The sequence below is a fragment of the Neopelma chrysocephalum genome, unplaced genomic scaffold (genome assembly GCF_003984885.1).
Source record: "Neopelma chrysocephalum unplaced genomic scaffold, ASM398488v2 Primary Assembly neopelma1_77, whole genome shotgun sequence".
NCBI lineage: Eukaryota > Metazoa > Chordata > Aves > Passeriformes > Pipridae > Neopelma > Neopelma chrysocephalum.
In genome coordinates, this window is record NW_020897738.1 from 5,361,459 (window position 1) to 5,386,391 (window position 24,933).

At 42.3% G+C, this 24,933-nt stretch overlaps 1 protein-coding gene across 1 annotated transcript in view; it reads right to left on the reverse strand.

The window, feature by feature from the left end:
* The window catches only part of TMEM132D (transmembrane protein 132D), a 231,512-nt gene that overhangs the window by 20,594 nt on the left and 185,985 nt on the right, over window positions 1–24,933 (reverse strand). The window contains exon 5 of the mRNA XM_027689664.1: window positions 19,562–19,705. Coding sequence (XP_027545465.1) covers window positions 19,562–19,705 — 144 coding nt within the window. The remainder of the gene's footprint in view (window positions 1–19,561; window positions 19,706–24,933) is intronic.

Consider the following 24,933-nt stretch of genomic DNA (forward strand, 5'->3'; position numbering starts at 1 on the left):
AGGTCCCCAGCTCAAGTCCCAAAGTGTCAGCCGAGATGGCAACAGGTCTTTTAAACAAACCCTGAAGAGAAAGCCCTGCCTCTCCCCTCAAAGCCACTGAAAGTCACTGTCCACCTACAAAAATATTCATATCACATTCTGAGATTTGTATGTTACTCAGAGCTGAGAACACAGTATGATTCAACGCTGCCTCCAATGAAATGTATTCTTTCTCTGCGAGAAAAAAAATAAAGATCCTCTTTGAAAGTGTTGTCATAATTTTATGGAAAATTGCTGACACCCAAATAAAATATAAAAAAATATTTTGCATCAACTGATGCAAAAAGAAATTAGCACCCTTATTGCAGTTTTAAGCATGACTGCTATGAAACTCGCTGTTGGTTTGGTCCAGTAAAGAGAAAGAAATAGAGAAACCAGCTTAAAATACACTTTCTTTAAGGCTACAAGAGAAATGTAAATTCTTAGAGACTGTTTTGGACTTCTAAACTAGTTAGAAAAAGGCACTGGGCTGATATATTATCTGCCTCCTTGGATTCACTCATCTTTCATCTCCATCACTGCATTGCAGACTAGAAGCACTGCTATTTTTTTGACAACATTCTCATTTTTCCAGCTTCCAAGAAATCTCTAGACAGGGATTGTCAGTTCTAATTATGCAGCTCGTGCTGCAGCAACAGGTGGCTACCAAAGACTCAGAAATTACACTTTCACCTTTGCAAATGGATGACAAAGTTTGGCCCGTGGCCTTGACAAAAACAGCCATAAAGGAGGGAAGGCGCTCACATGGAACTGGGAAGGCCTGGTTATGTTGGCTCCTCTTCCCAAACTCACGGGCAAGGTGCACCTGGGCTGACTGTGGGCACACCAATCCTCAAGCTGGGAGATCTGGAGAGATTTACAACATACCCAACCAGCTGAGCACTAAAAGCAATAGAGTTATGTGTGTGTGGTGCTGTGCCCACAGAATTTAGCTCCATATCCTCCTCCAGAGACTGCAGCGCTGGGTGGACTCATTAGCTTGGGCATTTCTGTGCCATAAACCATGGCATGACACACACACACCACAGGCATGTCCCATCTCTAGCCCTCCAGCAACAAACTGGATTGGATGCTCAAGGATCCAGTCTTTAGTAGAGCCATTTTCCACCCACAAGGGTGACTTTTCTTTGACTCTGGTAAGCTTTGATCCCACCCTAAATGGCCAGCACTTCTTCCCTCAAACAAGAAGTGTCCTGCTCCTCTAATTTCTGCCCAAACCATAATGGGTTATTCGTAAATTTTAATTAGGGACACCACTGAGAATTGATCTGACCCAAGCCAAGCATGAGATGAGACCTCCACAGGCTTAAAGGAGGTGAGAGTTACACAGGAGAAGTGACTGAAAAGACCCTGCAGTGAGAGGAGAATGCCAAGATGAAAGGAGTTTGAACTCTTCAGGGCTCTCAGACTTCAATGAGTCTGAGATCTCAAGCCCAGATCTTCAGGAAACAACTTGAGCTAAGCCATGTCTCAGCTGGTACTGAACAGAACAATGACCAAAGGCTTCTGAGATCACTTGTGGCACTGAGACACCATCCCCAGCAAGGGCACTGCATTTCAGTCACTTCAACACAGGCAAAAGGAGATGAAATATGTCTAACAATGGCAGACTTCAGTGCTACAAGGACAAGGAGATTTCCATCTTGCTAGTAGGATGACTTCAAAGAGTTTTAAGGATCCAGTCCTCTTTCTGATAGAGAGTTTGCCCAGGCAAAGACTAGTTCTAGTCCTCTGGCAAGTATTCAGATATCCAACATCACCACTCAGAAGAAAAAGGAAGAATCTGCTGCAATGTACATATACTCAAACATGCATGGCAGGCTCTGGAAAGTTGGCCAACACTCTGAAGTGACAGGAGAAAAATAATGCAACAGCAAAGCATGACAAATTTCTCAGAGATCTATGCCTTTTTAAGCCAAAAATCACTTGCAGAGAAGCAAATATAAGCAGGATTGTGCTCCAACAGCAGAGCAGCAGCCACAATACACCAGTGCCAGATGAAAGCTGGCACCAGCCGACACGGACAGGCTGAAATGCCAGGGAATGTTTTCCAAACAACACTTGCTGTGGAAGTGACTGCAAAGTTTGTATTGGAATGGGAGAGAGCATCCTCCCCCACTGGAAGTGTGGGCAGGGATGCTGAGCAATGAGGGGATTTCTGTCCTCTCCTAACCCACCAACACAACCTTCTCTTCCCCAGTTGCTTATTCCTGGACAACTGGAGGTAAACTGAGTTTCCACCCCGGGCTGCAGAGCAGGGCTGGCTGTGGGCTCTGACACACAGGGGTCAGGCTGTGGCCATGCCTGCGTGAGTGGAAGCAGATTGTTGTGGCTGGAGTCAGTACACTCGTTTTTAACAAACTCCTCTCTGCAGCTTGGCTGCCATCAATCCAGCTCCCAGATATCCCACAGGCTGGGCAGCAGCACTGTTTCCATCAGGCTCAAAGGAAACTCTCATCATCATTCCAAAATGCCTCCCACCATCGGCAAACACCTCTGCTGCTACTGCTTACCTTTCATTTTACATCTCTAAACAAGTCCCTGGTGGTGGGGCTGGGCTGAACCCAGGCTCCTCCAGCATCTCTCTGGGGACAGAAATCATCCAAAACCACTTGCTCCCCACCGCAAACAGAGGTCATTATTTTGACAAATTACTTAAATCTCTCTCAGTCAGCAATGAGGACCCTGAATTATTCAGCATGCATCTGTCTTTTCCCCTTACAAAAATGGCCTGTGAAGCAATAAGTGTATTTCACTTGAACCACTTCTGAAAGCTGTAAGACAGTTTGGGTTCACTCCAATGCCCCTTGAAGTCAATGGGAGTCTTTCATTTAATTTTCATTTAATTAATTTCATTAAATTTGCAGATGATGCCAAGCTGGGAGGGGTTGTAAGTTCTCTGGAGAACAAGATTAGAATTTAAAATGATCTTGATAGTGTAGAAAATTGTCAGAAATAAATAGATGAGATTCAGGAAAGGTAAGAGCAAAGTATAAAGTTGGATAAAAACAATTAATTGCAGGATGGGGAAAGATTGGCCTGGTGACATCAGTGAAGAAAAGCATTTGAACTAGAGAGGATCTGACTAGAAACTCTCCAAACTCTAGGGATCATTGGGGACTGCAAGATGATAATTACCAGTTGCAGTAATATTTAAGATCTGCTTAGACAAAGGACTTTGAGGAATGATTTTCACAGCTGTAAATATTGTTCCTTTCATCTGAGTTTGAAAATTTCAGTGATTTTTAAGCCATATATTGAGATACATCATGCACAGCTTTTCCTGCCTGTAGTCCATTCATGTTATCTACAAGAAACGTGGGGATTTTGGGTGAAAAGGGAAACAAGCATTTCATCTTTGTTGCTCAGATTCAATATTGATCAGAAAAGCAAAAGCAGGTCCTGTTGTACTGGAAAATACGTTTTGCAAGAGAACAGGCAGAACAACACAACCCCTGTGAAAGCCATCCCTGAACCTCCAGACAGGAGACAAAAGCAGTGCTCAGCACCCATTCCGAGGACCTGGAGGGAACTAAAGTCTGGCAACAATAATTTATGTTGCTGGAATGCAATTAGATAAGTTTGCACAAAGTGAATGTTATTTCAAACTTTCTTCTTTCCTTGTAAGATGTGATAAAATGCTAAGTATATTATTCTCGCCTGCATTTCCAGCATTAGTGGTGATAATTTACATCACTTTGTGAAGCATTCTGATGTGCATTGCCTGAAAATTGATCACATTTGGTTAAATCAAGAAGACTCAAGGAAAAAACATATTAAAAAAGATGGAGGCAAAGGCATCCTGTTTTCCTTAGCTAAACAATAGCCTGTTTTAGGACCAGTGAAATTACTATGGATCAATACTGTTTCATTCCTGTGTCTCTTTCTTTGCACAGTCAAGTAAAATAACAACAACAATGGTGGTGATGATGAACATTTTATACTTGAACTACTCCTATTATCGAACAGCATTTTACCCTTTTGCAAAAAAACCCTCCTGACAACACTTTGTAAAGCACATCATAGTGAAGCCTCAGTGTTTATGACATAAATGTGTGTCTCTGCATGCATTTTTTCATATAAATACGCATTTATATGGTATAGATATTATTATGCTCATTGTGTGACTGAAGGAATTAACTGTTTATGAAGCTTTCCCGTGGTCACAAAGTGCTGGGGAATGTTATCTGCAAATACAGTCTGGGATGAGAAATGAAGTCTCATTACTCTGAGGTTTGAGAATAATCAACCAAACCATGAAAATAGCTACATTTAGCACAAATAGGAGAGCAAGGCCAGAAACATTTCCTCTCACAGACGTAGTCTAGAAAAAAAATCATTAAACAAAACCCACACTCATGTAATGGATAGAAGTCCAGGTGAGGACTGAAGAGATGCAGTATTTATTTCATCTCTGCCATTTGACCTCATAAAAGGTGGTTTTTTTTCTGCTCTTTCTGTTCATTCATGAATGTTTTATTCATGGTTGTTTAGGCTGTCACGGGACAGTCTCTGGTGGGGAACTGCAGTTTCTGGGCACTGAGATTCGGGGCTGTTGGGAGGTGCAGGTGCTTTCGTAATATAAATGTACTAAAAGAGACAGGAACAACCCTGGGAAGAGCAAACACCTCTCTGTGCCTACAGCTCTCACAGTGCACAAGGCAACAGCCCAGATATGTGGGATTCAGGCTCTGATGTGCTTGGGTCTAACAGTCAGCAAAGAGACAGTTCTTAAAACATACTCAGGGTCAATACAAGATTAGAAAAACATCGGCTTTTTTCCCCATAAATAAAGAGGAAGCCAAACTGTGCCCTAGCTCTCAACCTTTTAGCCCCAGGCAGCTAATGGGGTGATGTGGAAGGGCAGCCAGGTGCCATTTGGCCTGCAAGGGCAGAGCAGTTGATCCTGCTGCCAACCTGAGCTCACAGTTCCTCCAAGCTTCCTCTCACTTTCAAAGAAATGACAGGAGGAGCACATTCAATAAAACATTTCAGGAGCTGGTTTCAGCGAGGATGGGAAATCAAAGGTGGAGGAGGGTAATTTGAAAGCATTTTGTAAGATTTTAGCTGCTTGTTCCCTATTGCCTCTTATGGGAGTCGTGCTGCTTTGATCTTCCAAATGCTTTCACACTCTTTCCATCCTGACAACGTACCTATTTACTGTGAAATTGAGGTGAGTCCTGAAGTTTGATATCTGAACTATCTTCAAACAACCAAGAAGAAAGAATAGCCACATTATGAAAGAGACTCCACCCGAAAGCAAACTACCCCGTTGTATCGACACATCTTGCTCATCCTCAGTGTTTAGGAATTGATGATGTTAATAACAAAGTCTCATAAGCCCTGGTGAAGCTGTATTTCATGTGAAGTCACCAGGGTACAGGAGCTACAGGAATGAGCAGGGTGGGTCTGTGTGCTCAGTATCTGGATCTCTTCCAGCAAACTCCTGTTTAGAGCTTATGACAAATCCTGGACACTTGATGGGACAACTGTACCAGTCAGCAGCTTGTGTCTCCCTTACAGGTTGGAAGAAACAGGGCTTAAGAAATGCCAGGAAGACAAGTGGAGCAGTTTTTACAGCCAGGCTCTCCAGGAATTGCTCATTCAGGAGTTGGGTGGATACAGGGAGCGTTTCACTCCTTTCCAGGGTACAGGACAGTGCAGCCTGTCACATCTCTGGCACTTCACAGACACACTTGCTCTTTTATAAAGACCTCATGGCCAAAACCCAGCAACACTCATGTGTTTAGTGTGGGTGCTGTGCCAGACAGACTCAGCCTCTAGTGCTTCACTTATGCTAATCCACAAGTCCCTGCATAAGCATTCCCTGGCCTACCTTGCAGGCACCTGGAGCAGCTGGGCAGCTGCACCCTCTCCTCTTGGTTTCCAGACAACATGAAAAAACTGGACAGCTCAACTATATGCAAAGTTCCCTGGAAAAATATACGTGATTAATCCAAGCTCTCGGCACAGCGAGCTGGCAGGAGCTCAGCCTGGTTTTATCCTTCACGCTCACAGTGGGCTCAGTCAACAGCTGATGACAAGGGCTGAGTATCACTGGGATGATCCTGAGCTCATCCTGGTGCTGCAGCTCCAGCTGCTCAGCAGTGCCTGTGCCATCACTGAGTCGTGCTCAACTTCAGGACGTCCCCTGAAAGAAGTGTCTGATGAGTGTCACTCACCCATTCCCAGGCACAGTAAGACTGAGAAGGAGGGAGCCCTTTGCCTGGTGTGACCCTCAGCAGGCTCCACAAAGCGTTCCAAACTTCTCCAGGAATTGCTTGTGAGATTTTCAGGTGAGCTATTAAACTCCCCCTCAGGGGAACAAGGGTTGTCTTCCTCAGGACGATGCTGAGGGACTCACTAAGATTATTCAGATTTTTTTCGGAAGCAGGGGTGATCCCCACCATGAAAAATCATGTTGTAAGAAGAGAAAAGCTGATTACAGGATGTGTATAGTTCCTCCCTGGGCTCTTCTCTGCTGTGTCTCACCCAACCTCTGTGTATGATTCTAAATATTTCACTGGGCTGAGATACAGCAGTGAAGAAGAGGGCCCCAAATCCTTTTCTTGTAATTTGTTTGAAAAGCAGGATTTCTGAACGGAGAGAGATGGAAAATGAAGATGTGATATTTAGAACAGAACTATGACTCCTGCAATTCTCAGTGGGGAGTTATTCATACCTTTAGGAGTGCTGGGAATGAAGATGTACTTCAAACTTTTTGGCTTCCAAACTAAAAAAAGAGTTGTTCTTATCACCCTCAGACATTGACAGGAGATCTCAGCACAGTTTCATCTGGATCTCTGAGCCTTCCTCCCTCACACAAGGGAGATTTTCATTCCTTTGCAGTCAGAGGTGGATAGGCATGAATCCTGAAAGGCTTTCACAAGCTAAACCAACTCTTTCCACATTAGCAGACACTCAGATGGAGGTGCCACTCACACGGCATCTGTATCTGTCCTACCTGCTTTTTATGTACAACAAACCACCCACAGAAGTAGCCTCATTTCACTCATTTCACCAAGAGTGCTTTCTTCCAAATCCTCAGAGCTGGCTAGCATGGAAATATCACTGTTTAGGCTCTTTGGATTACAGCAGTTCCTTCATTGTGTATCTTCTGACCAAACTAATGAGCAAAGGTCATTTTCCAATGGATGGATCCACACAAGCTTTTTTGCCTTTTGCACAACTTCTTAATGCAGCAAGTGTGTACTGCAAAAGCAAGTTTCCTTGTACTATATTATTATTCCTCATACAATTTTAGAGTTCATCTACCTTAAGCAAATCTGGCTGTTTCAGCTAAAAGTTGTGCAGCCTTAGGCATTCTTTGTCAGATGAGCAGATGATCTTTTTAACACCTTGAGTATCTGACTTTCATTTCTTTCACTAAATCAATCTCCCTTTCATGATCTGTATTTGTACCAATGCCCAATTCTATTACAACTCTCTCTTCTGCTCTCTCAATTTCCTCTATTATTCTTTTTTTTGGGTCTATAATATCATTTCAGTGGCTAACTCATAGGCTGTCACTTCACATTTAGGAACCGAAACCTGAATGTGCAATATTACTTTATTTTTACGAAAATCCATGATAACTAATGCAGTGATTCAATTTCTACCAGGAGGCTTTATGTTTGGTTTCCTATTTGCCCTCTAACCTCCATCCCTCCAAACAAACTTTTACATCTCTATTTACCTATGGGGATCATTACAGTTCTTTCATCTCCCCGTCTTTGCGTCTTCAGAAGATATAATGGATTTAGGCAGGAGTTTAATTAGAAACTGCTCTTTTCTGTGTTTCAGGCTGCATTTCACGTGAAAGGGTAAAACATGCCTCTAACAAATGACAGATTTGATGTAAGGCCCCAGAAGCTCCAGGCTGGCTGGGTAAGTTTTAGTGGAACAGACAATTAGGCAGTGGGAGGTCACGGTGCTGCCCCGTTCCCTGGGAAAGCCAGTGTTCATTTTACAGTGGTTTAGATCTTTGTAAGAAAATCACCCTCAGCAGTTTGCCTCTGTTTTACAGTGATACCCATGCAGGCATGATCAGATTGTTTTCAGTAAGGTCTTTCCTTATTTTCTTTCTTCAATAAGCAGGGAGTATCTCAGAATTGCATCTCAGACACACACTCTGGTCAGTCTGCTCTGGCCTCCTGCACTCCTGTCATCCTCTGAAGAGGAAAGAAAACATATGAGGCTTTTTCACTTACAGATAACTGGACTGGTCAGTGCAGTGTCAGCTCCTAACAAAAGAGCCAAGTTGGGGCTGTTCTCAGGAAGAGAAAACATTCCAAACTCCAGAAAAGCCTGTCTGAGTGATGTCTCATTATGATTCTATGATTAAAACTCATTAGGGCAGCCCTGAAGTACCCATGAAATCTGCCACCAGCAAACTGGCCTGAAAAGGGACTGGGTTCCAGAAGACATAAATTGGCTTTCTCAGTTCCAACCTGTGCACTACAGACACCAGGTGGGGCTGAACAGAGAACTTTGCACCTGAAGGAAAGTAGGAAAGTAGTACAGAAGGAAAATGTAACAATAGCTGAGTAGTAGGTCAGAGGATTCAGCAGAATTTTCTGTATTCACTACAGTTGGCTGGGTGATGAGAGCTTTTCTGCTTTGGGGTTGGTGGACATCACCTGCCCACTGCCAGACCTTGCCAAGGATGGTTCAGATTTCATCCTGATCATGCACTTAAACTGATCTCTTGAATTTTATTATCCAAAGGAACCTGGAGTTGAGTCCTCAACTCCCATCCCACTACACAAGCTCAGTGACCTTAAAGCACATGGAAAACCTCAGTCTTACAATCAAGTAGTTTTTCTAATCCTTCATTGGATCCTTTCACTAAACAAAAAAAAAGAGTCTGACATACCAGACAAAGCTAGTTCTTACCAAATCTGGGGAAGCCATTGTAAAATAAGGGGCAGCTTATGGCTAAAGAAAGGATTAACCTTGTCTTGACATATTATACCAACCTCTGGCAAAAGTACATGATTAAAGATAATTCTTTAAACTAGAAGTTTGTAAACAGCTGATCATTTCACCCTTGGCAGTGTGTAAACTCATCTTTTGCTGATGACTGAGTGGTAAAGAGACCAAGACCCTTCCACTGGGGATCCCCCTTCCACCAGCACTAGAACAGATTATTTCTTCATTGTTTCCTGTACTGCTGAGCTGGGGAAGTCCCAGAATGTGATTCTGGGATCATCACATTCATTCATGTTCCCTAATAATTTCTTTTCTGCAGTTTTCCTGGGCTGAGCACACTTTATGATGTCTGATGTCTCATTTTATCCACTCAGTTTTCTCAGAACCCAAACAACAACAAAACAACCAACCAACCAGCCCGTGAAGAAAACTCTTATCAGTAATTAGCCTTGCAGGAGAGCAGATGATAACTGTCAGATCTGGGTGCTGAAGTACAGGATGAGGTTAATCACACCTCCACACAGCTTTCCTGGCAGCCTGGGCTCCAAAGAAATGAGTATCAGTGAATGCTCTCCAGCTGAATCTACTCAGAGGAAGGGAGAGTGGAGATGAGATTAGACACACACATTGTTTAACCTGGGAACAAAGGGCAGAATCGGGAAAACTACTTGTCAAGGTGTCTTCAAAAATTAGCATAGTACATACAACTGTACTGCCAGAGGGGCTGTTTCTTATCCCATCTGCAGGCCTGTGTGAAATCCTTGTGATGAAATTCTCAGCCCCAGGGAAACAGTGGCTTTCAAGATTTGTTACAAGCTTGAAACTCAGCTCAGCATCATCAAAATGTGTGAAGAACTTTCAAGGAAACACGGGCTGACTTACGGCTGTGGCACTGAAACAACTGAAATTGGCTCTGGCTGATCTTTGCTTTCAGCACGGAGCTGATGCCAAACTAAACCATCCAGTGAGGGTGGGAGCTGTGCTCAGACACAAACAATTTCCCAAGAAGGAACAGACTTTCTCTTCATCCAATAAACTGCAGATCAATCCCATTAACTACACTGAGTTAGCTCTGGATTTTCAGTGGCAGAAATGAGACCCAATCATTAACAGAAATTATATTTGTGCATGTGAGACAAGCCCCCGATTTTTTCTTTTAGTGACAGTCAAGTGCAACTAATATAATGCTCACAGACAATGCATGAAATGTAGTTTAGTACCATCCATTGTGCCCTCAGATGCCTAGTCACCAGGGCAAATGATACTTTCCTTTATTACTGAAGTTTCACTTCTCCCTCTCTGGCTGTGAGTAGAATGAAATGGAGCATGTAATGGAACGTCATATTCACAGATTTCATTTTGGTATCAGCTCCAAGTCTGTACAGAATCTCAAACACTACCACAGCTTTTCACATGCTCACAAATGCTACAAGAAATTGCTGAAGGCACTCAAATCCTGAAGTCTAAAGGAGATGCCCTGAATTTACTCAAACAAAAACCGTTTACAGCTGCAAAATAATTACCTGCTTGCAAATAATCACATTATTTTTAATAGTTATTATATGGAAGAGATTATATAAATTGGGAAAAAATATCAGCTTTCTGTAATACCCACCTGCTCTAAATACACAGTTACACTTTTAACTAAAATTGAAGAGCCATTAAAGCCACTTTTTGTAGGTGCTTAGGTTTCTAATTTGCAATTACATTAATTGGATTTGAATGCCTAAATAGATTCAGAAATCAGGCTTAACATCCAACAACCAGTTAAACAAGATGATGCTGCAAACTAAGGGCTGAAACAGGAAAGCTGCTCAGCATTTCCATGGGTAGCTGACGTGGGAAAATTAATTGCATTGGTGTGTCCTACAAACAAATACAACAGCCAAGCCACAGTCTTGGAAAAGGCAACAGAGCAGATCCTATCACAGGTATAAAGCATGGGAACTATCACAGATAATTACTTTTGATAATGAACTGGACTCAGACAACTCCTTGAATTCTGACACCTCAAGCACTTTTCAGGTGTGTTTGGCTGGTTTACCTTCTTATGCTCATGAAATCCTTCAGAAGCACGACATCACTTTTTTAAGTGACTGCAAAGAGAAGTTAATGGGCAGCCAAAAGTCACCACGGAAAATCAGGGAAGAGCTGAGAGCACGAGCCTGGACTTCAAACAGCACAAAAACATCTGCCTCAAAACATACTCATACTGAGGTGTTTGAGGATGGCAATTTGAAAAATTATGCCACACGAAAACATCTCTGGAAAAGGATGAATTGGTCTTTCATGGGACACATTTGCTCTGCCTGAGCTTACCTATCTCCCTAAATTGAAGTTGAGCACTTCTGCAAATCTTAAATAAGGAACTGCAGGATCTAGACATGCAGCCAGTGGTGCTCACGAGCCATTAGGATGCCACTACATATTTTATTGTCTCAGGGCTCTCAGGAAAGCTTGGCAATGGGACTGATATAAGGCTAATAACTGGCAACCCAAAGGGTGAGTAAGGGCAGAAACAGAGAGAAAAGATGCAGCAAGCACAGAAAAACAGCAAAAGCAGCAGCAACAGACAGTGTGGAACAGCTGGATGGCAACTGGAGGAGAACTGCAGGGCAAGAGATGAGGCTACCAAAGGGAACTGTTCACCCTCTAGACTTGTGTCTACATTTCTCCACTCCTTATTAATTAATAGGGAGGATGATTGTCTGCTCCAACCAGAACAGAAATAGGGACCATGATTGTCTGCTCCAACCAGAATAGAAAAATAATATGAAAAGTACCCTATTTCAGTGGATCGGCCACAAAGGCCTGAATCTCACCTTGCCCAAGTCAATTCATTTAGCTTGTGGCCTAGTAAGCAAAGTCCTTGCCCTTTAAGATTCAGGCAAAGAGGGTTACATGCTTGCCTCAAAAAAGGTCCTGGAAGGGAATGCAAAATGGTCCAGACAGTAAATAAAAGAGAAGAAATCTTCAGTCAGCCAACCTGCACAGACTCTGTTACGTAAGAAGTCTGAAAGTATTTCTAAATCCTTCCTTACTCAGTCACCAATATTTTATCATGAGAGTATTTTGTATGGGCTGTGATTAAGTTAAATTTAACAGCAGAGCTTCCTAAAGACTCTGTGTTCTGTCCTAGTTAGGGTTATGTACATTATTAACAATCATAATGATAATGCTTGTATAGTACATTTCATGTAAAGGTCTCCAAGCATTTTTCAGGGATTTAGTATTAATGCTCTTTATCTGTCAGGGTAATTCAGGACCATTATACATCCTTTGTACGTGTCTGTGCTGAGACAGATCAAATAAAGGACGTGCCAGGGACCACAATAGCACCCCGATGTCACAGCTGAAAGCACGTGCCAGAGCCCACACTGTCACCAGCACATTTCAGTGCAGCATCTGAAAAACCAGCCAATGGGTTATCTAATTGTCATCCAATCTTATTAAGGGAGAAATGAAAATCAAGTGTCACACACTCCATGCAGACTGAGCCCTTATTAGAATCTGTAATGCCTAAAATCCCATCCCAGGTTTAACCATTAGAAGATGCTTCCTTTCTTCATTACCAACAAAGAGAGAACAAGACATCACCAAAAATTCAGGCTCATTATGTCCTTTCCACCTCTTAGCCTTCCTAACACATGCAGGTTCCCCTTTTCCTTCAGATTTGTATGTCCAGAATAAGCCCCTTCTTCTTCCAATTGTCTCTGAGGACTCCAGGAGTCCTACAAGCATTTCACAGCTGATATTCAGGATACTTCAGATCTGACCAGCAGTTTCTCTACTACCTCCACACCATGAGCCTCATCCTCAGCTAATACTGACACAGTCCTCATAGAGCCATAGGATTTGAGTATATTTAAATCAGTTGAAAATATCTTGTTACACATATTTTTATTTTAGCAAGACCAACCCCTTCAATAGGTAACACAATATCTGGACAGTCCTGCAAATGATAAACTAAAGCAAAGTCATTTAGTGGCTATGATGTATCTGATATGTCCAGAAAAATCCCAAGTTGGGCTGAGGAGACAGTAATTTATATGGCATATTGCAGCTTTTTACTGTGTGGTAACAAAGCAACACAGAGTTTTGTGTCATGGTCTGGAGGATGGCTCAGAGGGCTATAAATACCTCATCTGCTCAAAGAAAGTGGTAGACGGTCACTGGAACTGAAGAAGAGAGTTTTAAAGATGAAGGGAAGTTTTCAAGAGAAAGAATCACAATTTGTAAAGATTAATGCAAGTTCCTGTTTTGGAGACAGGTGTTACTGGATGATCTGAGCCCAATTTATATCATTTATATCAGTGTAACATCATCTGCCCTGCTGGCTTAGCCCAGTGGAAGGAAAAAGAGAACTCATTTCCCTTTGTCTGCTCCTTGCTCCCTCACCACATTTTCTCTAGAGATCAACCAATCTCTTCTCACTGAGGTGCTGGAGCACTTCTCAACATGCTGGGGTTCAGTTTTCAACGAGGTGGGGTTTGAAAGCAGCTAAAAACTCTAAGACCACTAATCCCCTTTGAAAGACAAGGGGATTTGGACATTCCCACACAGGTGTCTTCCACTCCACAAGTCTGACACATCAGAAAAGGTTTGAGCCACTTGGAAGATCCTCATGATCGTTCCTGAGCATCTTCACTGGGGGGGATTCCCAGGCACAGGGCTGGGATAAGGCTTTCACAGGGGTGGTATCAGACTGATGATGTGACAGCCTGTGCAAAGCCATCATTTCACATCATTTAAGCAAATACTCAACAGAAAGAAGCACTCCTGGCCACCCTCTCACCCTCAGCCACTGATTCCCACTCCAGTGTCACTTCTTTCCCAGTGCTGGCACGAGCACCGTGAGCATCTGAAATGAGCTCAGTCAGGGAGCTGAGCAGGCAAACTCCTCATCCCCCAGGAAAATAAATGGATTCATTTTCACTCAGCTGCACTCACGGGCAGCAGAGACAGGGATGGCAGCTCCCTGTCACTTAGTTTTGAACAGTCACACGTTAGCAATTGTTTAACACATTAGGGACATTCATCAGCCCCTTGTGGGTTCAGCAGATGATTAAATTTGCTCACACAGGTCCCCTTTGACATTGCTGTTCAGATATTCTTTAGATTTTTGCCTCATTTTTTTTAATGGATATAGACATATTTCTTCCAATAAAGGAAGAGAAATACCCACAAAAAGAGATTATGATCCCTGGCTCTACAAGGACACACATTCTTTCCCATGAAGCACAAAGGGACAGATTCCTGGTTATCTTCTGTAGAATTTTGAAGAGGTCTCAATTCAGGAATTACTTGGAATTTTTCCATTACAGAGAAGTTTTGTGTTTTATAAGCTTACAGCCTTTCATAAATATAAAGGAAGTGCAGTCAACAGTGACTGTGGCAGCCACGCTGGGATTTTCAGTATGGATGATTACAAAAAAGGCAAATAATGCCACAGAAACCTTGTTACTTCACAAGACTCGCATCAGAATGATGAATTGGCAGAATATGAAAGAGACAAATCCAGTAACTTCAACAGCTTTAGGTGAGTTTCAGACAATTCCTGGGAGATGCAAGGCTGTTATATCAGTTCTACGTTCAGAATTCATCTTTGCCACGTCTGCTTTTCATACCAGAGACGGCTTAAAATTGTTCCTGATTCCTTTATAGCCAACATCAACAGCACATGGACTGAACTCGACAGTTACTATTACAACTTTTAGTCCTGATAGTACATTTTTCTGAGTCTGCCCTGTCTCCTGATTACTAAAAGAAAGCAGAAAAAGTACTTTTTTTTTCCAAAGTTACTTCATCCCGGGGTGAAAAGTTCAAAAAGATTCCAATGTCAGGAATGCTGAAACTGAGGGGAAATGACAGGACATGATTTCATCATTTACTATCAAAATGAAATGTTTAGACATCGCAGAAAATAAAACTATACATTTTTACATTTTACGTTTGCTGGCTTAAAGTTTTTTTCCAAAGATGTATCAAAATTTTTGGGGATGGAACAAGGCAGTTCTGCTGAGGAGAGAAATCACATCATATCGTGGAAAATCATGTCATGATCTTGATCTTCACCTAACCCCTTAAGGCACAGATTTATTTTACCATCATTGGTTTAAACTTGAGAGATCATCAGGCAACTGGGATTCTTCATACTGTTGTTTTTAAATTTTTACCTATCCTTGCAGTGCCTCCATTTGGGGGCCCAGGCCTTTGACCTGCAGCTGTGAGGATTTTTCCTTTCCAGCTGAAAATGTGTGTAATCAATGCATCCAAGAATGTGTTGTAAAAAGAGTATCAAATGGACTGCCACTGAAGTACAGTGGGGAAATCTACAGCACTGGAACTGCCAATGCTAAGCTAAGGAGCAGATAAAATCCTGGACTTGATTATCTTCTCCCTTTGATTTTTTTACTTTGTCACTCCACTGACTTTAGAAGAATTCAACTTCTCCCTGAAGTGCGCCAGGGTAAGGAAGAAAAGGAACAGCTGTTAAAAGTTTAATGCTTTAAAACACTGTCTGCTTCAGGCTATTTTAAATGCTCTGGCACTTCAGGTTTCGTAAGGTCTGTCACTTGATTAAAAAGATGTTATTTTGCCACTGATAAAACCACACTAAGTGTTATTGAAAGATTTATTAGTCTGCAGTAATATTTTACAAATTGCCAAGTGTGCTGTTAATCCCCTCTAATACACTCCAAAGTGAACAGAGCAGAGCAGCTGCCAACCTTTCCCTTGACCAGCACTGACTCCCTCTCGTGTAGCTGTGGCTGCAGCAGTTGCTTTCCAGCTCTACAGGATCCTGGTAAACAGCAAGGAGGGATAAACATTCCTGCTTTGCTTCTCACGCAAAGCCAGAGGGATGAGACTCCACAGAGCACGAGCACAAGCACCAGGCAACCATCCCACAGCCAGAACTGTTTGTAGGGCCCTGGGAAATGGGAATTCAGAGGGAGAAGCCAGGCTGTAACATCCTGCACAGCCTCCCAGGTTGTGCAAAGGATGCCAGAAGTAACACCCTCCTTTCTGCCCCGGGAGTTTGCTTGTAATGCAGGCACAAAGCACACCTGCCTCCCTTTGGCATCCCTGCCTCAGAGCCAGGAGCACAGGATGCTCAAGAAGGAAATAAGATGAAGGTATTTTGTTGGAAAGCCACACAGATTTGGATAACATGCAGATTTTGAATGGGGTCCTCTATAAAATACACAGTTCAATATAAAAAAGGGACAGAGTGACTGTATCCTGTTCCCAGTGTTGGCACCATTCACTGTGTGACTTCTGGCAAGTGGCTCCTGGACAGAGCTGAGAATGTGCTGGAATTTTTAGTTAACTGATCAAGCAAAATGAACCTAAAGGTGTTTTCGTTTCAGGGCAGCCAAAACGCAGATTTTCAATTAACTCGTCAAACTGAAAACCCAGAGAACTGGGAAGTTTTGCTTTGGAGACTTCTAGCCTTGGAAAAAAATGACCATTTTGAAATGAAAACATCTTTTCAAAATGAAAGATTAGAAGATGTTTGTTTTTCCTCTTTCCCCATTCTCAATTTAAGAATTTGATCTATATTAACAAAAGACAGTCTGCTCACCAATCTCTCTCCTTTCCACAAAGTCAGTAGGAGTTTTAACACCAACTTCAACTTCAGAACTTTACAGCACTTTGAAATCCTCATCTTAACTTTTCTGTGTCATTTGTAAAACAGAGCCTATAACACGCCTGCATTTTTTGGTGTGGTTACTCTGCCATGCTGGACCAAATAATTTAAGATAACCACTTGGCAATAAAAATATTGTTTCAATGAACTACATTCTGTCCTGACTTATTCAACCAAGTTCAAGCAGGTGCAGTTTGGCACAAAATGAGTCAGTGCAGAATTTGGTCCAGTTCTCTAAAGTTCTTTGAAGTCTCAGATGAAAGAAATGAGTAATAAATGTGGACCCTGAAACGAAAAGAAGAATGAGGCATCCTCATTCTGCAAGGAAAATGAGCTTAACCTCCTCATTAATCAACACCAAAAAAACAGGAATAAAAGCTAAGCCACGAAGACATAATCAATCTGTTAGATGCTACTTGACAGATGCATTGAAAAACAGCAACAATAAAGACCCAAAGAAATATAATCTTAATCTTTATATTGCAATGGGCATCTTAAGCAGATTTTTTTTTTTCCATTTTATATTCAGTACTCTAATTCCCAGAGAACAGAAACTCTAATTACAGTTGCTTGCTGAAGGCTGGCCAGTAATTATGTATCTTTCTCTTCATTAGATGCCTGTGAAGGAGGTTTGGCCTGAAACAGAGCAGGTAAACTGGAAACCCGGAGACACGTTTTCAATTAAGAGCTCATTTTAAACTGGCAACTCATTTTAATGCTGCTGAAACCTGCCCTCCTGCTGCAGAGGAGGGAGCCCAGAATGTCCTGATCTCTGGCTGGTGACAGCCTGGTTGGACAGACACACGAGCCTGTGTTGGTGTGTTCATGTCCTTACATTTAGTGACAAATACAGAATTTACTGCTGTAACCTCTTTGCCAGGACTAGAGCTGAGCACAGAGTTATGTCAGACAGAAACCACTGCAGGAACATCCAATGAACAGGCCAAATGACTCTGATAAATTACAACTTCAGAAAAAAACCCTGATTTTTTTAACGTCTTCTAAATGACATATCTGCTTTCAAATCCTTTTTTCCAGTTCACAGCCTCTCCCCACCAAAAAAATAAAAAGTTGTTGGTGAGTTAGTGAGGTCTTAGTCCTTTCACAACATGAGGACCCCAAATAATTTCTTTCTGTTTTTAAATCTAGATTAAGTCCAACAGTTTTCTATATTTGGCAGATTTACCAGATTCAAAAGGGCTTTGTAGAAGCAAGAAAAGAGAAAAAGATTTCTACTAATACAGCCAGAAAGACACATTTAATCAGCAAATACCAACATGGTGGCTCTTCAGATAAATAGGAACCCTGAGTAGATTTTAAATGGGAAACCTAAAAAATGCTGGACTTTGAAATTGCTTGTGTTCATCTTGTATACCATAAATTATCATCAAGGAATTACTTAAAACAAGTCCAACGAGCATAAAACCTGCAATTTTTTGGGAAAAAAATCATCTTTAGAGAGAGTTCAAGAAAGATCATTTACTCCCCTACTCAGCTTTATCCTTCAGTTACCCTGCCCTAAGTTGTCACTGTCTCGTTAACATGAACCTGCTAATCTTGTAGGGACGTCTCAAAGTCCCAGCAGTTCCCCATATGACAGTGACAACCAAGTATCTACACTCATCCGTGCCTAGAAAGGCAAAAAACGTCCCCTAGGAAGAGTGTTTTTGAGGTAATGGGGCCCGGGGAGGCCCTGAGCTCCGTGAATCCAAATTAAAATGAACTCTAACAGGCAGAATGCTCAGCAATCCACTCAGCTCCAGGCAAAGGCAAATTTCACAAAGGCCAAGTCCTCAATAAGGGGCAGTTCACAAAAGTTAATGGGATAACAGTGATTTCCAGCAGCTGGAGGGGTGACCTGAAGTGTTTGCCATCGTTTTGTGACACGCTGGTTATCTTACAAAAAAAAATTCAATTTTGACTTTTATTTGTGGCTGTGTCTCTCGTTCCCTCTTCTCAAGTGACAGCCACAGGTGAGCCTGAGAAAAGATAAAAGCTGCTGTAGACAAGCCAACTTTTCTGTCACTCTGCTGGAATACTCTCCACCTTATCTCCCACCATCACCACTGCTATGTTCTTCCACCCACGTGTCAGTCATTAACCAGGAAGAGTGGAAATACTCAGGATTTCTTACAAGCTTTTAGCAGTAATATTGCTACCAGCTGAAAACCTTCAAGAAGCACCAGTTTTCTCCAGGGTCCAGTCTGACCCCATGATTTTAATACTAAAAAGGGACTTAAAGGCATTCCTGCAAGCTCTCACCTCATCACTGGCTAGGAAAGTCCACACTGAGTCACAACTGAGAGCAGCAGCTTATTATTGCCTGGCATTTATCTTGCAGGAAGTTTGGGCTACAGAGCTGTTGTACAGAGTAAATCCACCAGCCAAGTGTCTTATCCAGTAATTTCCAGTCCATGATTGGTGGCCAACATGCTGCTTGTGAGACACCCTGGTAACAATTATGACCGAAGAAAATACCAAAAGTAAAGCTAATGGTGTTTGCAATACACCAAATGATTATATATCCAATTACAGGATATATAGAAGAGAGAAGAGGCACAAACTTCTTACAGCTCCTGTTCCAACGTGGCAAACCAACTTCAGAGGAATCACCTCTGTCTCCACAACATCAGCTGTCAATATTCCTGAACCTACACAGCCCATTTAATTGAAAAAGTGAAGGTACAGTGAACTCTGAAAATACTTCAAAAGTGGGAAGTGTCAGACAATTCCAAGTATTTGACAAGCAGGTTGGAAAATGTGTGATTTTGTGTTTGGTTTGTTGCTTCACTGAGCCAATCTACACAGCAATAACAGCAATAATAAACTTCTCTGTTCCAGCAGCAGAACAGTTAGGAAGATGAAAGAACTCGTCCCATTAGAGAACACCACTGTTTTGCAGGGCCTCTGCCTTTGTGTAATGGTGCAGTGTGATCCTACCTTAATGACATCTTCATCTGAGGATCTGCACTCCACAGATTCCAGAAGGTCACTCACAGTCCCATCATCTTCCACAGAAATCACTTTGACAGGGACAGCCACTGTTTTCCCAGTGAGAATAGCTGTATTCAGGATCTCTGCTTCCTAAGAGAAAAAAAAAAAGGCCCTTTAATTAATATATTTTGCTACTAATTCATTAACACCACCTAGATTCAGCTTTACTTTAATTCCTAATGGCTCTGCCAAGAACTGTTCCAAGTGCAGCAGGCAGGAAAAACAAACTTCCTCCCTTGGATCCTGAAACCAAACTCCTGGTTCTGATTCAGGGCTGTTAAGTTTTTGTTATGCCCTAATTGCTATTTCATGATGCTCATCAAGTGCCAAAGCCACCTGGCACTGGAGCAATGACCCTGCACCACACAAACAAGATGCACCTTGCATTTAGCAGTAGTGAAATCTCCATCCTGAGGAGCTCACCAGTCTCACTGATCACACAAAAATAATGTCTTAAGTCTTGCTGGTTTACCCAGAAAACTGTTTTCTGAAAGGTTTTCTATGAACTCTGAAATTCTGTGACATTGCTGGACAAATACAGTGCAATTGTTAGGGAATGAGTGTGGGCTGAGGACAGTCAGAAATCCACTTTGCCTCAATCTCCTGGGTGATCTCTCACAGGTCCCTGCAGTGAGGAAGATTGCAACTGTCCTCAGCTTCCAGCCCACTGCCATCCTGCACAGGGCCTCTGGCTGCACCTTTGGTTGGACACTCAGGCTGGAATCAGCTCCAGCCTCAGAGGCAGGCTTCAGGCTGCCCTCAGGGATGCAGCCTTGGCAAAGTCAACAATTCACAGCCTGCAAAACAGTGACACTCTCTCTCCTGACAGATAACATGTGGTTTTCCTTTCTCTGCCTGCAAGGGAATTAGCTGGAGTGCCATTGTTCAGGTCCTGCATAAAGGACTGTATGGAATCAGACCCTCTTTGGGTTTTCTAGGACTTATCCCAGCTCTTGTTGGGTAAAGGGGGGCAAATACATATCCAAAACTCTTTCTTTACCATTTAATGAGGCTTGTGCAAAACCATCCTCTCCCAAAAAGAGGAAGGATGCTGAGGAGGGCCTGGGCTCTTTGAAGAAGATGAGCTGTGCTATGACCTGTGTCTGTCACTCTTGTGACGATCATTGCAAAAAGCATTCCTTGTATCTGATTCACCACTTCTAATTTAAAAGTGCTGAGTTCTGATTGTATGAAGAGTGTGAGACTAAACAGTGCTCTCTGTTACCTGGGTGTCACCTCAGTCTGGCACCACAGACATCCCTGAGCTGTGCCAAGACACTCAGAGCACAAATTGCTGCCCGAATCCTTCCACCCCTAATTGCAAGATCCCGCTCGTTCCTGGAAAGGTCTCTGAGCCTTTCAGAACTGTGCCTGAGAACCATGAACTACCCCATAGAACAAGAGGCTCCTGATTTCAGTTGGCTCCTGTGCAATGAAGGCTTCCAAAGCCCCCCAAGTGCTAAATTCTCATTATCTAAATAGCTCACGCTATGAGCTCTGAGACTGACCTGATTTTACTTGTGGAAGACAACAAAGTTGGAACCCAGCTACCAGAAGATGATGATTGCTCCTACTGCCTCTTGGGCTAAAGAGGAGAAGCTGAGATTTCTCTCATCTAAAGGATTCACATCAAAAAGACCTTTTCCTACTGCTTAAAGAAACAGACACACTTTACTCAGACACAAAGCAATATTTAAAGAAAGAAAAAAACCCCTCCCTGGTCACTTTGTAGCTGCTTTTCTAAAGTTGCCCCATCCTCACCCTGATCTTTAGGGAAGGGAGAAAGAGGATTTCACAAAAAGAGAACTTGAGAAGAAAATCCTCTCCCTCCCTCGGCAGAAAAGCCCTGGAGATATTTTGAAATTATAATTCACACAAAGGTGAGAATATCTGCCTGTATGGTAAGGCCTGTCTGTCTTGAGCACACATTTGTTCTCAGGACAGAATATATTATTAAGGCAACTGAGTTCTCAGATTTGCAATTAAGTTTCCAGGTTGATTTTTTCCCCACACCTGGGCTTTGCAGCAAAGTTACTGCAGGCAGGTTATTTAGAAGCTTTTTCCACTCTCCTGTAGCTCCTCCACAGAGCTGCAAATGGAGGCAGCTTGACAGAACAAGTGCTATTAAGCATCCACTGTAATTACAAAATCCAGGTGTTAGGTCCTGGTTTTGCAAACACTGGGGCATGAATCTCATTTCACTGGGACTGTTTGAGGCCACACCACCTACCTAGACCTGCTCCCCCAAGCAGGCAGAGCTTCCTCCCTCCAGTTGATCCATTACAGTATGACCCTTGCAATTATTTTATAAAGCAAGGGGAAGTTTAATAACCAAGCCTTTGAAACAGTGTGATTAATGAGTTCTGCTTACCAAAGGCAAATGTAATTTCCCCTGGTAAGAGCTGGGAACTGAGAATGATTCTCAAAAGCTCCATGAATTTCTTCAGAGCCTCTGTTTTTTTCCCAGTGCTAGCTTTGGATATCCTGAGTACAGACTGCATCCTGATCCACCTGTTTGTTACCTGCTACTTTATGGAAACACACATAAAACCAGGATATATTGTACCTCAGCTGTTTTACTGTCACTGCCCTGTTCTTCTTGGTACCTTTCACAAGGTACATCTAATCCACAGGGAATTTCTGCATGTCCAGAGGCTCAGTTGGCTCCAAAGTTCACTAACATGGCCTTGGGTCCTGCCCCAGAGCTCTCTGTCTGTCTGGCAGCTCTGTACTTAACCCAACTCTGTAAATAATCACAGCAACTTCAATGACAGCACCTAAAAACAACGAGATGAGCACATTCAGACCTGATTCTAAGGTAAGGAAGCAAATAGACATGTTTTTGCTATCCAAAATTGAAGATCCCACACTCAAAGTTCTGTAGTTTTTGTCTGTATTAGTGTTCTAGATCCATGTTCAGAAACAAAGTGTTTTCAGAACCGTGCACAGCAGTGTCAGAGCACAATGAGCAGCATGTGACAGCACTGCTGATTCTTAGACAAACATAAATATCTCCAAAACAATCTTTGTGCCCTCTCTCCCAAGGAAATGAAGGAGGTGGGGGGCAAGATGTAATGCCTGGGGTTCCTACAAATGGCTGTGGTGGTTCTCTGACTTTCTATCAACAACTACTTGTTCAGTCCCAGGAAAACAGATCCACCCAACAAATAAAGTAAAAGATGAGCAAAGCAAGCTGGCACTGGCCTGAAACTGTGCTGATCAACACTGGGATAACTGAGCTGTATCTCCTGTTTGCAGAGATTTCAGTACCTCCACATATATGGACTTGGAGGATGATTTCTTTAGGCACCTGGTTTGCATCTCATCCCTGAACATAGAGGCATAATAACCATTTACACCAACTTACACAGCAGGGCCAGAGTAAAATGCTCCTTCAGGCACTTGTTTAATGGTCAGAAAGGTCTTAATGTTCCCCTGGTGAAAGCATATGAAAATTATTTCATTTTGAGGAAAGGAACATGATACTTATTTAGCAACACAGAGATTTATAGTTGAGAGTCTCAGCATGCAAGAGCTATAAATCTAAGTAGTTACTAATTTAAAACTGTTGCTTTTTGCTGCTTAAGTGATAAAGGAATCTCCTGAAGAAATATTATGTTCTTTATCCATAACTAACATAGATTATAGGAGATAAGATGTCAAGGCACTGGAAGATGGGAATAGTTATGCCTTTGCAAAGCTATAGCCAAATAGTCTCACTGCTAAAAGTTGATTCCCTGAGCAGCCATTAAAAAGATGCTGAACTTTCTCTAAGCATTACACAGCATATCTCTATAATTCTCACACAGTGAACCCCTCAAATAATAAAATGAAATAATAATCAGAGAAAAACGTGTTTCTTCATGTATTAGAAACAGAGGACCAGGTAATCTTTATTCTGAAATAGCTACCACGGTAAATAAATACTAATACTTTAAAGAATATTCTGGAGTGAGCATTCTTTGCCTACTGAAGAGATTCATATTAAATAACTGAGCATATTAAGCCCTCCAGCAGACACACATTCAGAAGATGTACACAGTAAGCATCTATTTAAGTAGAAATGCAGAAGTGAATACCTATTAGTTTTTTCAGTTTTAATTGGTAGCTTCCCTGCAATTTAATTTCCCTTCAGACATCTTTTGCCTTATAATTCCTGGGGTGAAAAAAAGGACTTTAACAATATCTTCACAAATTTTAAGGAATTTCTGTTTCTTCCTCTAGTTCTCTCTGTATACACAGTATTTTCTTATGTTTGTATTTTTTGTATATATATACATATATATACATTTTTAAAAGAAATAAACCCAAGACTAACTCATGCTTAGCCTTGAGGCCCCACATCCAGCTTCTGACAAAGAAAAGTTCAGTATTAACTGTCAACATTCTTTTCCAAAAGCATTTTAACATGAGTCAACACATCAATTTAACACCGAATCCCTGTTAGCCCTCACACAGCTACAAGCAGCAGTGAGCAAGGCACCAGCTTGTTTTAAAAAAAGACCTGGAGACATGTTTCCTCAAAATAACTTGGATGGATCTGCAGCTCTGGGGGGGTCAGTGTGCCCCCCCTTTTCTGCTGAAGCAACAGCCACCAGTGGTGGTCCCGATGGCTGCATCTGGCTGAAGTTGGGCTCTGGGAGACAGATAACAACACAATAGCTGAGGGCCATAAATCCTGCTCAGCAGCTGAGGGCTGCTATGCAAATATGACTGTAAGTCAATTGTCTCACTCCACAAACAGTGGGCAGCACACCAAGATCAACCCTTGAGTAGGGAACCTCTCAAGGTTACTCCTCGAGGCTGAGAGAATCCTGGAGGCTGAGAGGTTCCTGACCGTGTCAGGTGCTCGGCAAAGGAACTGGGAATAAAAGCAGTGAAACTCTGAGATCTTGCTTAAGTGGGACAGAGGACTGGTTGCACACACACAATCCTTTAGACATGAACCTCTGACCAAGTCTGGGACTAAGCCTGGATCCAGCTGCACCTGCACTCTGCTCTGTGAAGTTTAGCACACAAGGGGGTCCTTTTGGTCCTCATGAGTCCAAAGAAGGGTCTCCCTGCTCTGTCTGACCCTGTCTTTGATGCAGTAAATACTCAAGTGCACCTTGAGTGCCACTGAATCTTATTAAACCACTGTTGCATTTACCATTGCACTTGGTCAACCTATTCTCTTATATATCAATAAAATATATTGTAGCTTCTCTCTTTCAAGTGAAGTGCATCATTCCACCTGCTACACTCACACCTGCCAGAAAAAGGGCATCTCCTCCTATAATAAAAGGCATTAAAAAGTCCCCACAACATTGTAATACATG